Consider the following 13,967-nt stretch of genomic DNA (forward strand, 5'->3'; position numbering starts at 1 on the left):
AGTTACTTGCTATAATTTATAAAAAGGTTGTTGTCTAATCCTTAAAAATCTCAAAGCAGCACTGATAAGTCAATTTTTCTTTTAAAAAAAATTCCAAATCAGTTAGACTGATCAATTTTTAATAGCCGATTTTCAATGTACTCTAAACAGAACCAATCTTTGAGTGATTTATTTTTACTTCATAAATTACGTCACATTCAACACGGCCTATTAAACAGAACCAATCTTTGAGTGATAAATGATTTATTGATTTAAAATTTGTTCAATTTTTTTTTTCCATTCCACGCAAAGATTTGCCCCTTGTTGTCACGTATCAAAATTCTAGCATCATAATAAATATATTTGATTAGTGTCTAATGGTTCCATGAAAAGCCAAATTAGAGAAGTCAGTTGGCAAATAAAATTCAAAGGGTTGCATTTGCATATCAATCCCCAAACAATCATCATAATCACGATTACTATTACGATTATTTGACACCATCACCATGTAAGATATATATTTTTTTTTGAAAAGGACACTATTAAAGATAAGACTTAGCATTAATGCTAATAATTATCCTATTTTGGCTCTTTAGAACCATTAATATATATGGATTCGTATACATATATAGAACGAAAAACAAATCATTGGTTTCAAGCTGTATTTGTTTTGCTTATCGCTTTTCTTGCAGCCGGTTCTTGTCACATCAAAGGTCACGACAAGGAGGCAAAGTTATCTAAACCCAAACGACCCTGGAACTGTTACTATTCAATGACACAGTTATTAATGGGTTACTAACATATATCCAACTTTTTTCCATTTTATTTTATTTTTCTCTTTGTTTCTTTCTTTTATTTTTCTATTTCTTTCGACTTGAATACCCAAAAAATTGGATGCAAAAATTTGCCACTATAAATATAATGAACTGGCAGGAAATAAAAAGTAGAAGACAGAGAAAAACAACAAAATAACAACGTCCAAAATACACAAGAGTTAATGTTCATATCATATCACACTTTTTGAGAGAAAATGGCCTCTGCTTGTGTCCTCAAGTGAGCACCTGTTCTAATTTCCAATGGCCCCATCTGCATTGGCTATTAAAGGAAGCAGCGTGGGGTATAGCACGCAATGCTGCCTTCTCCCAGTTTAAGGTAAGTATATCACAGTCACAATGTGCATTAAGTCATTTCGAGGTGTTGGTGCTTGCTGACAAAGCAACCATTATTTTGCAGGACAATAGGTTGGTACCAATGGTTGAACCTGAGATCCTCTTTGATGGGGGGATCATGGGATTGACATGACTTTTGAAGTAACTCACAAGTTTTGGACAAAGGAAATGTGTCATTTGAAGAAATCCTCCGAAACCAAAAAGCATGGTAACTCCTGCTGCAGAGTGCAAGGATAAGGCTACCCCTTATTAATATAATTTGAGTGCTATAATAGAAAATAATAGTAATATCTAAAAGGATTCCTTGAACAATCATTTAAAAATCTAGATGCTCTAGGAGTAGTTTTAACTGCGTTATTATTATGAATGAGACTAGTTAACTCTCATGGTAAGTTGAGAAGAGTTGATGAACAAAATATCGTGTTAAAAGTTGGGGATCCACAAATGACCACGCCTCTTGTCTTGCTCACATCCGTATGTAGGTGTTGACTTTAAAATCGGATCACTTAGCCCTTTGATTATGGCTAACGGTTAATTTGATGATTTCCTTGCTTGGTGATTTTCTCACAGATGATCGCTTTAGGAGAATTAAAAACAAAAGAGAGAGTTGAAGACAATGGTAGCTAGAGTTTTTATTGTATATATAAGTCAGCTAAATTAGAAGAAAGTAAAGAGTAAATATATACAAGAGGAAGAAGATATCTACTAGGCTCGGCTTGGAGCATATATGCATAACTGCATAAGGTCATAATAAAAATAAATAGAAAAAAGATTAAACTATTCTTAACTGAAAATAAATAATAAAAATACATAAAAGATCGTAATGACTATATTATTTATCTGTTAAATAAAAAGTTTTATTGTTACTATACATCTATTTAAAAATTTATATATATATGATATTAAACAGGTTTGGAATGACCCGAAGCATAACCTGAACTTGTTTACAAAGTGCATTGGACTTAATTTCAAAATCCGAACTTGTCCTAATCAACTTCGTGCCATGCCAAGTTAGTGGGATACATTCACTGGTCACATTCAAGCTCAATACTACCGTCGAGATTTTGCTAGTCAAGAAATGAAAGTGATAAGTGGAATATGTGATTTAGTAAACAATTCAACATTTGATGAAATGACAATCAATCTTAATGTGCTTGGGGCATTCTTGGAAGATTGAGCTGCGAGTAATTTGTATAGCATGTACTTATGTAGGAGTTGGGCCAAAAAAAGAGATATCCATAGCACACATCCAAACATTTCTGCAATGGTGGATGCCATGACATGATACTTGATTTTTGTACAAGAGCGAGAGATAATGGTTTACTTCCTACTCTTTTAAGAAGTGAGAGAATGATCTCCTAAAAAAATGTAAAAGTCTGTGGTGGACTTACAATTAGTGAAATCACCACCCCGATGACACGCATTCTTGTGTATATTTTCGTCATTCATCATCATGTCGAACGAAGAATCATGATTTTGATGTTAGGGGGCATCTTGCATGTGATAACTGCAGTGTAACAAATTAAAGACAGCTAGTGAAGCAAATTAACGCCTTCTATATAAGCTCGTCAAACCAAGGCACAATGAATAGACAATGGTTGTATTAACCTACCTAGCTGGTACTACTTAAATATGCGTTTAGTAGCTGAATTTAAATCTCATCACCAACAGTAATATACTAATAAATAACATCAAATAATAAAGGTCTTAAACCTTCATGTATATAAATAATTTAGATTTCTAATCAACCAACAACAATGAACACAAGTTATATTGACTTGTGTTGATCTCTTAATTAAATGATCCATAATTTAATCCTTGAAATAAATTACGGTCTCCTAGAAACATTAATGAAATTTATGTCTAACTGCTAAGAATATTTTTACTAGCATAGGTAAGTGCGTGGCTAGGGAGAATAGTGGTTAGATAATAATTGGCGCTCTCAGTTGCAGACAAGCGGATCTAGCAGCGGAAGCACGACAGCAATGTTACTTGTCTGAATTCTCGTCGTCGTTTTGGACACTATTGTCTCCTTTCCTTTCCACGCCGCCCTCCTTTTGCTAGCCGTGAAATGCTCAAAATAAATACCCCTTCATAGATTTTGTAAATAAAAACATATCTTTTGGAACATCATTTTATACACCAAGGAATAGTAGTAATGTTTAATAATCTCATAGCATACTATTTTTAACGTACATAAAAAAAATTATATTAAATATATACATTTACTTTTTCAATAAATTAAAGTTACATGCAATTTATTTATTTAAAATTCTATACTAATAATATTGTCATAATTATCTTATTTAGTTCTCACATTAATTTTTGTCAACCTTTTATCCTTTATATATAATTACACATATATTATTACATAACTAAAAGAAAAATAACCATATATATATGAAACTAATTACCTTCTTGCGTCTCTCACATATTTACCTTTTAATTACTATAAAATATAAATAATTTATAACCTTTCACATCTTTCATTTATCAAATGTAGGTATCGAGTATTTTTTATTTATTTTTTGTATGCGTGTGCTTGTAATAATAATTCTTATATCCAGTAAACACGGCCGGATATCAATAGCAATATTAATCCATATGTGCAACATTACCGACATTATTTGTCTGTGTTGACAAAACAACCTCAATCATATATTTGATATAGAATCCCCCAAATAATACTACTATAATGAATCACACATGCATTGTTACTTACGATAAAACAATCAAAACCATAAATTTTGTCCCGTACCTCTATTCTATGGCCTTTGTCTCTTGAAAGCAGCTGCCCTATTTGTCTTCAGTGCTCAAACTTTTCTTGCACAGCATCGAGTAACATGGGCTTGTGCATAATAAATCTTTAATTCAATAGTTTAAAATGAAATTTAGGTCTTTTCTAAAGTCACTAAATTAGATAAAATAAAAAATTCAACTGTTGATAATTAATTATTGTTATTCTAATACACTTATAATTTATTTATTTTTGTGACCTATAATTTATTACCCATATATAGAATATTACTAGTTCACAAATATTAAGATTACTTACTTATTCTCTAATGCAAAATTTTCAATTTAGAAGAATCAAATCCATAAATTAAAATGAGTTATATTATTTATATAACATTTTTTTATAAAATTGATAATGTTTTTTCTTTATCATATTTATCATTTTTATCTTATACTTTTTTCTCTCTCTTAATTTATTGTATACATTGTATAAATATAATTTTTCTTTAATTAGGTCTTTCATGTTGATTAGGATCGGATTTAGTTTCTGAATATGTACGTATAAGAAAAAACTTATTCAGAGAAACAAAATTCACTTTAATAATATTAATATCATATAATTTAACAAATGATATGTTAGATTTATTTTAAAATGACAAAATATAAATTGATCATTTCTAATCTCCTCTCTTCTATACTCTACCTACAAAATCTCCTCTCTTCTTGACCAAGGCTAGTGGATAAGTTGTTAAGGAGATAATGGGTAATATTTAATTCCTGAAAAAGAGGAATAATTTTTTGCGAAAGATAAAAACTACTCTTCATATAAAATTCCAGAGTCCGTAAGCACAGTCAATAAAATCAATACCCCATCTTTAGTGGCTTTAGGCTGGAAAGCACTTTATGCGCGTGCTATGATTTCAACATTTCTAAAAGTTTCATATGCAAGAGCTTTTACTCTAGGTTAGATATCTAAATCTTTATTCATTTTGTGGTGACATGCATGTGGTTGGGTGATTTTGTTCTAAATCCTCACAATATATTATTTAAAATATAAGTAAATATTTATGATTAGGTTATATATATTTAAGATGCGATTGAGTATCACTTCCTTGACTTTGATCCTAAATAGTCCATCTCCCCCATGTGTGGTTCCTCTCCACTGAAAATTTCTAGTGAGTGAGACCGTGAGAGATACATACATACAGTATTTTTCTTTTTTTTCTTTTCTATTTCTCCTTTTCACCTATTTATTATCCCAAATTAGATTTGATTTCTCTAAATTGTTGAAATAAACTTAAAAAAAATAAAAAAGTGCAACAATAATTAATGATTAAATAATACGCAATTAACATTTTAATAATTTCATAGTTTAACTTTCATGTATGTATATGTTTTATCACAATTTTTATCGCATACTTATTTATCTAATTTAAAACATCTAGTCACTTAAAAGAATTCAGATTCTTTATTAAAAATAAATAAATCAAATTCTTGTTCATTTTAAGGAGAATGTGCAATCTCTACTTTGGTAATTGCCCAAGTTTACATTCAAAAATCAAGTTACACTTGATAAATGTCAAGATATTTTTCTCCTTTTATATTTTTTTTTATATTATCCTCTGAGTTTTATATATTTTTTTATTTTATCACGTTTTATAATATATATAGAATTACAAAAATGAAAGCATGGATAAAATTGTTGAAAATTACTGTAACGAGTGGGTTTGCATCAGTCCGTACAGGTACCGTAACCATATCCGTCCAAGTCGAACACAGATAGATGATTTGGTTCCCCGAAAGGTCGAGAAAGTATTTGTATCTTGCAAAGGTGCTCAATTATTCACAAACCATAGCTGGAAACAAGACTCTACTTCCTATGATCCATCACGGATGTTTATAATAAAAATTAAAACCATATAAGAAAATTGAAAATTGAATTAAATAAAAACCAAACATATCCAAAACCGAAAAACTGAAGTTTTTTTTATTAGATTTCAAAATTTATATATATATATAAATTTATAATATCACTCATGTTTATATTTTATATTATAAAATTATCATATATAAGTATATGAATTTATAAAAAATATATATAATTAAAAATATTTTTTAGTAACAATACATATGTATAATAATCAAGTTATGTAAATTTATTTTTAATAATATACTAGTATTTTAACTTGTACAATACACAAGATAAATGTTTATTTTATCAAGTAAATAATTTTATTAAATAAAATCAAATATTTGAATATATAAAATATATTTTGTATTATACTGTGATATAAGGTTACTTTTAATTATATTGTATTTTAAAAAAAATTAAAAAATAATTTAAAAACATAGATGAAAAGATAAATTGAATCAAGATGGAATAATTCAATCAGCAGATACTATCACATATAACTCTACACCTCAAAGATGCAATAATTTCAACCATCAGATGTGGGTTGGCTCGCTAATTGTCGCATTTTATTTTTAAGAAATCAAATAACTATTTTCCCCCAGAATTTTCTAGGGGACGTAATGGCATACAAAACTGAAACCAGAAACAAAAGTCAACACACAATTCATTGAAAGGGGTCATAGATATACAGTTAACAATGCTTTGCAGTACAGAATATGATGTGTTGAACTACCAAATTAAATTCCTACATAGACGAATAAACTCCTCAAAAGATTTTAGTGCCTCATTTGCCAGAATATATAGGATATTAACAGAGTATGTCATCCCTTGTGACTAGCATGCATGAGAACAAAACGAAGCTTTTGCCATTGGTAGATTTTTGGTTTAGGATCCTGTCAGAACTGCATTGCCTAGTTGCACCATTTATGGCTGCAAAGAAAAAGGAAAGCGCTATATGTTTCAGTGCACATCATAACAAAGATGTGTTTAGTACTACAAATATTACACAACTTACAAAGGGTTCTACTTTCATCCAACTGCACTGAAGATGGAAAGAGGAACGATAGGTTATTGAAGTTTGAGTGAAAAAGGGGGAGGGGGTGTTCAATTATGATCGATATCATTATTCACATCAACTCTTCAACCACATGTAGTTTAAGTTTTATGAGAATTTATTGAATACCTGCTTCAGAAGGAAGCAATATGTAAAAGTTCAAAATATATTCTATACTTTATGAAGAATTTTCAAACCCACAATTACAAGTACATATCAATATTGGCCTAGCAAATTTTAATTGCTGCAGGTTGCAGCTGTAGAGGGGGAATTACATGCAGGGATCAGATGATGTTCCTTCAAGTATAGCGGGACATTTGATCCCAAGTAATTTGACAATCACATCACATGACGTTTCAATGAGTCCCATATCCCAATCAAAACTATTTGGACAAGTCTATATATTTAATGCACCAAGGATGAATTTAACACCACTAAGAAGAAGTGATCCATATTTAAATGAGATGGACTTGTAGTAATAGGGTTCATATTTTCAGTTTGCAAATATTTGCAGTATGGGGTTATTATTATTATTGCATCTTACTTTCATCCCATTTTTTTATTATCTCTTTCTTTTATTTCCCATCACATCAATGACATAATTTTATCATATCTATTTTTTTTTCTCTCTCTCTTCTTTTCATACATACACTCCATTTTGGGGGTGTATGCTCATGATTTTCCTTGCATAATCCCACTTATGTGAAACAAACCTTTACCAGAAAAGAAATTTCTAACTAGGCAGACAAAGTTTACTTCCCATGAACTCTAACCTGGTTATTTGATGCTTGTTCATGTATTCTATTAGGCTTCATGTTCAAATCAATCATTTTAGTTTCCATCTTGGTTTGCCCATCAGCATCAGGTCCTGGTGTTGGAACCATAGGCATCCTGTGATTTTGTTGTTTCTCTCCCATTTTTAGCTTGGGAAGTGGATTTTGTCCTCTTTTAGCCTCACCTGGTTCCAATGCTTGTGAAGCCGGATTTTCAGCATGACTAGATTTATCTCCTGGAAACTATGGAACAAGGAGACATTATACATTTTAAGGGAACCCAAAAGTATCAAGATAACAACTGAGTAAACCAGCACTTTAATTCCAGAGATTGAAAGCCTTGGTCAATTTAATTCTTGACTTTGCAAAATCCTCACTTTACTTCCTGACTTTGCAAACTTTAGTTCTTTTTCACTACATTTAGGATCAAAGTGAATGACATTTCACAAAATTAGGGACTAAAGTTAGCATTTTGTAAAGTTTTTTTTTTTTTAAATAGGTGCAACACAAGGGAGGGCGAGCCCTGGTACAGCAGTAAAGTTGTACCTTGGTGACTTGTTGGTCATGGGTTCGAATCCGGAAACAGCCTCTTTGCATATGCAAGGGTAAGGCTGCGTACAACATCCCTCCCCCATACCTTCGCATAGCGAAGAGCCTCTGGGCAATGGGGTACGAAGTTTTTTTTTAGGTGCAACACAAGGACTTCTCAAAAAGTCACTCATCCTAATACTACTCTCGCTCAAGCAACCTTAACTGTAGAGTTTTGATGAAATTCGGTGCATTAGTGCATTTTGTAAAGCTAGAAACCAAAATGACTGGTACTTACAAACTTTGGGACTAAAATGGGGGTTTACGCAATAAACAAATTAAGACCAATCCATGGTGGAAAGGAGAGGCTCACTCACCTCAACTCTTTGCCTGAACAGAAGATATCTTCCATGCGTTCTTTTACCACCAACATGAACAATCATATCACACTGCAAACAAAGGGAACTTCCATCTGTCTCGCAATAGAAGAAAGCTACATCCAGATTGAAAGGGCAAACAACACATAAGCAATAAGCATCACAGGAACACAATAAGAACAGAAAGAGGAAAGTGCCTACCTGGTGCATTCTCACATATGTCACACCGTGGCACATCACTTGGACTTGCAAGACCAACCCTCACATGCCTACTAGCTAGCTTATTGCACATGTGAACCTGTCAGCTCCAAAAGATTAATCTTCGACCCATTGGTTGAAACATGTTGACCATAACAAGTTAACAACCAACACCAAATTAAGGTAAAAACAAACTCGGATTTCCAATTCACATGACACCACAAAAAAAGATCAAATCGGATCGAAGCCCTTCAATTTGTTACCCCATACAAGTCTTGCCCATGATTTTAATAATATTGGTACATTACCAATGAAACATCATAATTGTGACACTTTTAGAAACATCAGATCACAACATTAAAAACCACTGATCTCTAACCGAAACACCATCACATAATTACAAAACAGAAAAATCAACAACAACAAAATGAGCACCAGATATCCACAAAGAAGATCTAGCTCATAAATAAAATATTGATACTAGTAGAATCTACTACCTTCTCATCACAGGCACGACAAAGTGCAGCCTCATCAGCGGCGCAGAAAACTATAGCCGCCGCACTCTCACAAGCATCACAAAGCGTTCGCATAATTGGACTCTCTCACTTTCATTGCTTCATCCAACAAATACAAAAGAAAGTTAAAGTCAGATACAGAACCATAATATATATATATATATATATATATATATATATATATATATATATATATATATATATATATTAATTAATAATAATATGGACATAATATTAAAAAGAAAAGGGGCACAGAAGAAGACAGGTGTTCACCAAATCCATGTGGGTATGATAGTTTTGTTTTTCTCTGAATGTTATGTTATGTTGTTACTGGGGGAAGATGGAGGTGGTGGATGATGACTATGATTAGAGTGTAGGATAAAAAGAGAGGATTTTTGAAGGAGTGGGGGGACCTTGTTTGGGGGTTGATTCCAGAACTTTGCATAGACACAATAAATGAGTGTTTGTCAACTCTGTTGGCTTCAAACGTTACTTCGTAGCCACAAGTTCAAAGCCAATGTGGGGTTGACAGCAACTCAAGCCTCATTCTCAACCACCAATTAATTATTTGACATGGGTCCCACATCCTTCCTAAGCCTAACCATTTTGCCCCTCTCGTGTTTCCAGCCACAAACAAAGCAATGAAATTGAAACAAACGAATCTTCACACTCTCATTTGCTTCATTTTTTTCTCCTCTTCTGCACTCTAATTCCAATTTTTCTGCTATGTGTGGGGACTTTAATTTGAGTGCAAAACTTAAACTTGTTTGTGTAGTAGTCTACTGAAATTCCAATTCCATTCCAATGTGTACAATTACAAATCCACGAGACCTGACGCGTGTCTTTAGAAAAAGAAGACTCTTTCTGATTCCTGAATGAAGTTGGTTGGTTATCTTATCTTCCAACTTCCCTTTAAAGATACACACAATATTGCTAAGATTTCTCGTGCAACCGACTTTTTTGCGTTTTAGGGGGTTGATTCGTTAATATCTATGCTAGTGAATAAATGGAAGACTCGAAAAATATGGTTTTAAACATCCTTTTATATGTAGTTGGGTAAAGAAAAGAAAAAAAGAAGACTCTACATAGCTGTTCACAATCCATAATTAGAAGGACAATGAGACATTAACAAAATGGTAAGTTTTGTTGCTCCTAGAAGACTTGCCCATATGGAAATACAAGCGGACTCGAGATTTGTGTTCAGCTTGTCCTTAATACCTCTAATATTGCTCTACATCATCACATGTTTCATAAGTTCAGTCAAATTAGGCTAACATTTTCGGAAGCTAGCTATCTACCATTTTAGCTAATACTCTTTTAAAGTTTAGAATTCCCCGTCAATAATCTTCACATGTCTTTTTTTTTTTTTTTCCTTTTCTTTTTCTTTTTCCATGGTCGAAAAATGAGGGTTGTGCTGGATTACTTTTGTTCGTTGAGTACTGTCGGTTAGTACGGAAGGGATGCGTACGAAATGCATGAAACACTAACGTGGAACAGTGGTAATTTTTTAAACAAATATTGATTAAAAATTATATAAAACATGGTTTGATGGAAACCAAAGAGTTATTGTGTTTTATATAAAAAAAATGATTAATAAAAATATTATCTTTTTAGCTATACTATGACTTTGACCAGCATGATTTAACATGATTGTCATGTGATCATATTTTTTAATTATGAAGTTAGATATTCAATTTCTAAATTCTTATATAGCATCTCCAAAAATTAATTCCTAGCTCTCACCAAAAAATGTAGTGAGTTCAACAAAAATAAAAATGTTAGACTATGACTTTGTCTTGTAGTGATTATTGTAGTTTTTTTTGTGGGATGATTATTCTAGCATGCTATATATGACCACAATACAACTATAGAAGACAAAAGAAATTGAGTTTTTCATGAATCTACACATGACACATCAATCAACCCATTAATAATGCTTTTGGTCATTTTGGTTAGGATTATACTCTATTTTTTATCGAAAAATATTAATGATTAATTATTAGTTTTTTATTTTTTCATTCCTATAAATATTAAAATATTTGAAAGTTATTCGTGTAAAATTTTGAATATGTTTTTGTTTCTGTAAAATATAAATGTATAATATTTTGACTCGAAATTAAATTTACGAGATCTGTTTCAACTTGTCAATATCAGTGATTCAATATGTCAAGTTTCAGATGATATGTGGTAAGGATCTGACATTGACACATAGGATTGGATCTACCGAATCCAATTTCAAATCAAAATATCATATATTTTCATTTTGCGGAAACAAAATCATACTTAAAATCTCACAAAAATAAATTTCGATATTTATAGGAACAAAAAATATATTTTAACTTAATTTTTTTAATAAAAAAGATCCCACCCATAAATTTTACTTCCTTTCCTTAATCAATTAACCAACCTTACATCTTCAGAAGAATACTAGTATATTATTTCATGAATAATCGCTTGCTACTTTTTTGCATTGAATTTGAACCATTCATTTGGCAACCTTGTGCCTTTGCCAGCTCTACTTTGTGTTTTGTGGAAGCAGCACAATTGTTTGGTAGGCAGGAAATTCATCACCCATTGCCTCGTACGGAAAGAAAAGATAAAGACAAATCCGCTGGTGAACATAAGATACAACTTAGCAACTCACAATTTCTTTTATTCCAAACAAACCATGATGATACAATAACAATACAGATTTACCTTGGTCCACCATTCCCTTGCAAACCAAGATTTATAGACCACATAGAGGCTTAAGTTTCTATAGGTTTTAACAAAATTAATAACAATACAGATAAAAATTAATCTTTTTATCCCCCAACCAATCATTTTTTTTTATCTTATAAACAAAAAAGAAAGGTAGGAAGTGAAGTTATTGTTCTCCAATTGTTTAAAAAACAATAGGCAGCTTAGTTAAAAGGAGAAATTGATCATGTCGGTGCTCAAGCTTTCCATCATCACATTCTCCATGAATCCACACTTGTTGGGAGCAGCCTTCTTAAAGCTGTGGCCTCGAGGCTTGAAAGAGCAAGAAGAAATAGGAATGATTGGGATATTCTCACAGTTGCAGAGCTCAATCATGTAACCATCTGGGTCATGGAAGAACACCTGGTCCACCTGGATTCCTCCTTCCTCCACCACAGCTGTCACATACCTCATCCCCCTCTCTTCTAACCTCTTCTTAACAAGTTCAACATCAGTACACTGCCCAAAATCAAAGCATCGCATAAGTCATGATCCGTGTGAACATTTCATTAGTGATGCTGAAACTAGATTTAACTTTTGTTACCATGCTTATTCAATAAATTATAATCAGTTAATAAACTTAAAAAATAGAGTAAATAATCTCTACGTCCATAATGTAAAATATTTGTATATTATCATTTAATTATAAATTGTCATATATAATAAATTTATTAATTATGATAATAATTATTTTAAAAGTTATATGGATGATTTTTGATAAATCAATGGTATAAAATATTATATGTATAGAAATTAAACTAAAATAAATTATTAGAAAAAACTAAGAAACTTAAAAAAAGGTCACAAGCCCGTTTCACAAATTAAACTAAGCTTCTTATAAACTCTCTCTTAGAAGCCTAGTTACCTGGAATGAGATATGGTTGTCCTTGGGATTAATAGGCCTTTCTTCAACCACGCAGGTATCAAATTCATCAATGTTGGGATTCTCGATCAAGTGGATTCCAATACCATAATTGTAAAACCTACAAAAAGAAATGTAACACGTGACATGAATATCCCTTGTAACAAGATATTGGATATAGATAATAAAGTGAAGAGGTAGTGATAATTAATTAAGCTAACCAGGCTCCAGTGAACTTGAAAGAAGAAGGGCGTTTGATGGGAACAAAGCCCAAGACATCCTCATAAAACCTCATAGACTCCCACACTGATCTGCACAAAAGGGACACGTGGTTCAGTGAAAGCAGGGGAAGTGCTTCGCAGTTGCCAACTTCCTCAATTTCCATCTTCATTTTCTCTTGCTTTCAGCTTAATTAATTAATTTAATTTTGCTTGTGTATTCACTTCTCAACTTTGCAGTGAATGCCATTTGCGTAGATGGTTCAGTTCTTATATAAAGCATGGATTTTGCAACATTTTACTTGTTATGCCAGTAGGAACCTTCCTGGAAGGTTCTTTTGATCGAAGGAAACACAGCGAGATACTGCTTTCCTAGGCCTTAATTAATAGCATACTAGATTTGAACCTAGTTTTTCATTCTGTACGTGTGTTCATTTGTTTGTTCCGAACAAATGTTAAGAACTAACTTTTGAAAGAACTTAAAGTGAGGGAAAATAACAGTGTTGTAATTGGAAGAAAAGCTAAAGACAATAGTGATAGTGTAATTGGGCAACTGAGGATGGCAGAAGTAGCCTACAGTAACAAATTAAAGAACAAACTAGGTTCAAACTGTTACGAAATTTCTAAGATGCTTCCCTACACAAATTGACGTTGTCTACGTTCTGTGTCTACCGCATCTTCGTAATAACGTAGGTTGCTCTGTTCTGTACGGAGCCGCTCTTTCCTCTCCATATCACTTGTATGGAGACATCCGCACTGTTTGTTTGGCCTAAGCGGACTTTTTTTTTTCTTTCAAGATTAGTTTCTCACGATATTTGTTGGACAACTTTAATGGAGTAGAGTTTTTGTGTGAGTAGAGTTTTTTTATTATTATTCATATACACATTTTAAATCATTTCTTCGGTTC

At 32.0% G+C, this 13,967-nt stretch overlaps 2 protein-coding genes and 1 long non-coding RNA gene across 4 annotated transcripts; 1 reads left to right on the plus strand and 2 right to left on the minus strand.

Moving 5' to 3' along the window:
• Positions 1–637: 637 nt before the first annotated feature.
• Positions 638–2,633, plus strand: LOC106795114 (uncharacterized). The gene is made up of 3 exons (XR_001383345.3): positions 638–1,131; positions 1,213–1,356; positions 2,059–2,633. It is a non-coding gene; the product is annotated as an uncharacterized lncRNA (long non-coding RNA).
• Positions 2,634–6,430: 3,797 nt separating this feature from the next.
• On the minus strand, positions 6,431–9,657 carry LOC100795117 (probable salt tolerance-like protein At1g78600-like). Of its 2 annotated transcripts, NM_001400201.1 has the most exons (7): positions 9,515–9,657; positions 9,224–9,340; positions 8,730–8,826; positions 8,529–8,644; positions 7,624–7,866; positions 6,812–6,838; positions 6,431–6,726 (listed from the first exon to the last, which is right to left on the minus strand). In NM_001400201.1, exons 2-7 carry the CDS (start codon positions 9,314–9,316, stop codon positions 6,721–6,723), a joined length of 582 nt encoding a protein of 193 aa, NP_001387130.1. In that variant the 5' UTR covers positions 9,317–9,340; positions 9,515–9,657; the 3' UTR covers positions 6,431–6,720. The 2 variants fall into 2 exon arrangements, with proteins under 2 accessions (NP_001387130.1, NP_001387125.1); NM_001400196.1 differs by lacking the exon at positions 6,812–6,838.
• Positions 9,658–11,864: 2,207 nt separating this feature from the next.
• Positions 11,865–13,415, minus strand: GLYI-13 (putative lactoylglutathione lyase 13). The gene is made up of 3 exons (NM_001250551.2): positions 13,064–13,415; positions 12,846–12,963; positions 11,865–12,439 (listed from the first exon to the last, which is right to left on the minus strand). Exons 1-3 carry the CDS (start codon positions 13,231–13,233, stop codon positions 12,149–12,151), a joined length of 579 nt encoding a protein of 192 aa, NP_001237480.1. The 5' UTR covers positions 13,234–13,415; the 3' UTR covers positions 11,865–12,148.
• Between the last annotated feature and the right edge of the window lie 552 nt (positions 13,416–13,967).

Source organism: Glycine max, chromosome 11, assembly GCF_000004515.6.
Source record: "Glycine max cultivar Williams 82 chromosome 11, Glycine_max_v4.0, whole genome shotgun sequence".
Taxonomy (NCBI): domain Eukaryota; kingdom Viridiplantae; phylum Streptophyta; class Magnoliopsida; order Fabales; family Fabaceae; genus Glycine; species Glycine max.

Coding starts and splice junctions, on each gene's coding strand:
- LOC100795117 (NM_001400201.1), bottom strand. CDS start 9,316: ATGCGAACGCTTTGTGATGCTTGTGAGAGTGCGGCGGCTATAGTTTTC. Junction 8,645..8,729: donor CATATGTGAGAATGCACCAG/GTAGGCACTTTC, acceptor ATCTGGATGTAG/CTTTCTTCTATTGCGAGACA. Junction 6,839..7,623: donor AACAAGCATCAAATAACCAG/GTTAGAGTTCAT, acceptor TTCCATCTTCAG/TGCAGTTGGATGAAAGTAGA.
- GLYI-13 (NM_001250551.2), bottom strand. CDS start 13,233: ATGAAGATGGAAATTGAGGAAGTTGGCAACTGCGAAGCACTTCCCCTG. Junction 12,964..13,063: donor TTCAAGTTCACTGGAGCCTG/GTTAGCTTAATT, acceptor TTCTTTTTGTAG/GTTTTACAATTATGGTATTG. Junction 12,440..12,845: donor ACAACCATATCTCATTCCAG/GTAACTAGGCTT, acceptor GATTTTGGGCAG/TGTACTGATGTTGAACTTGT.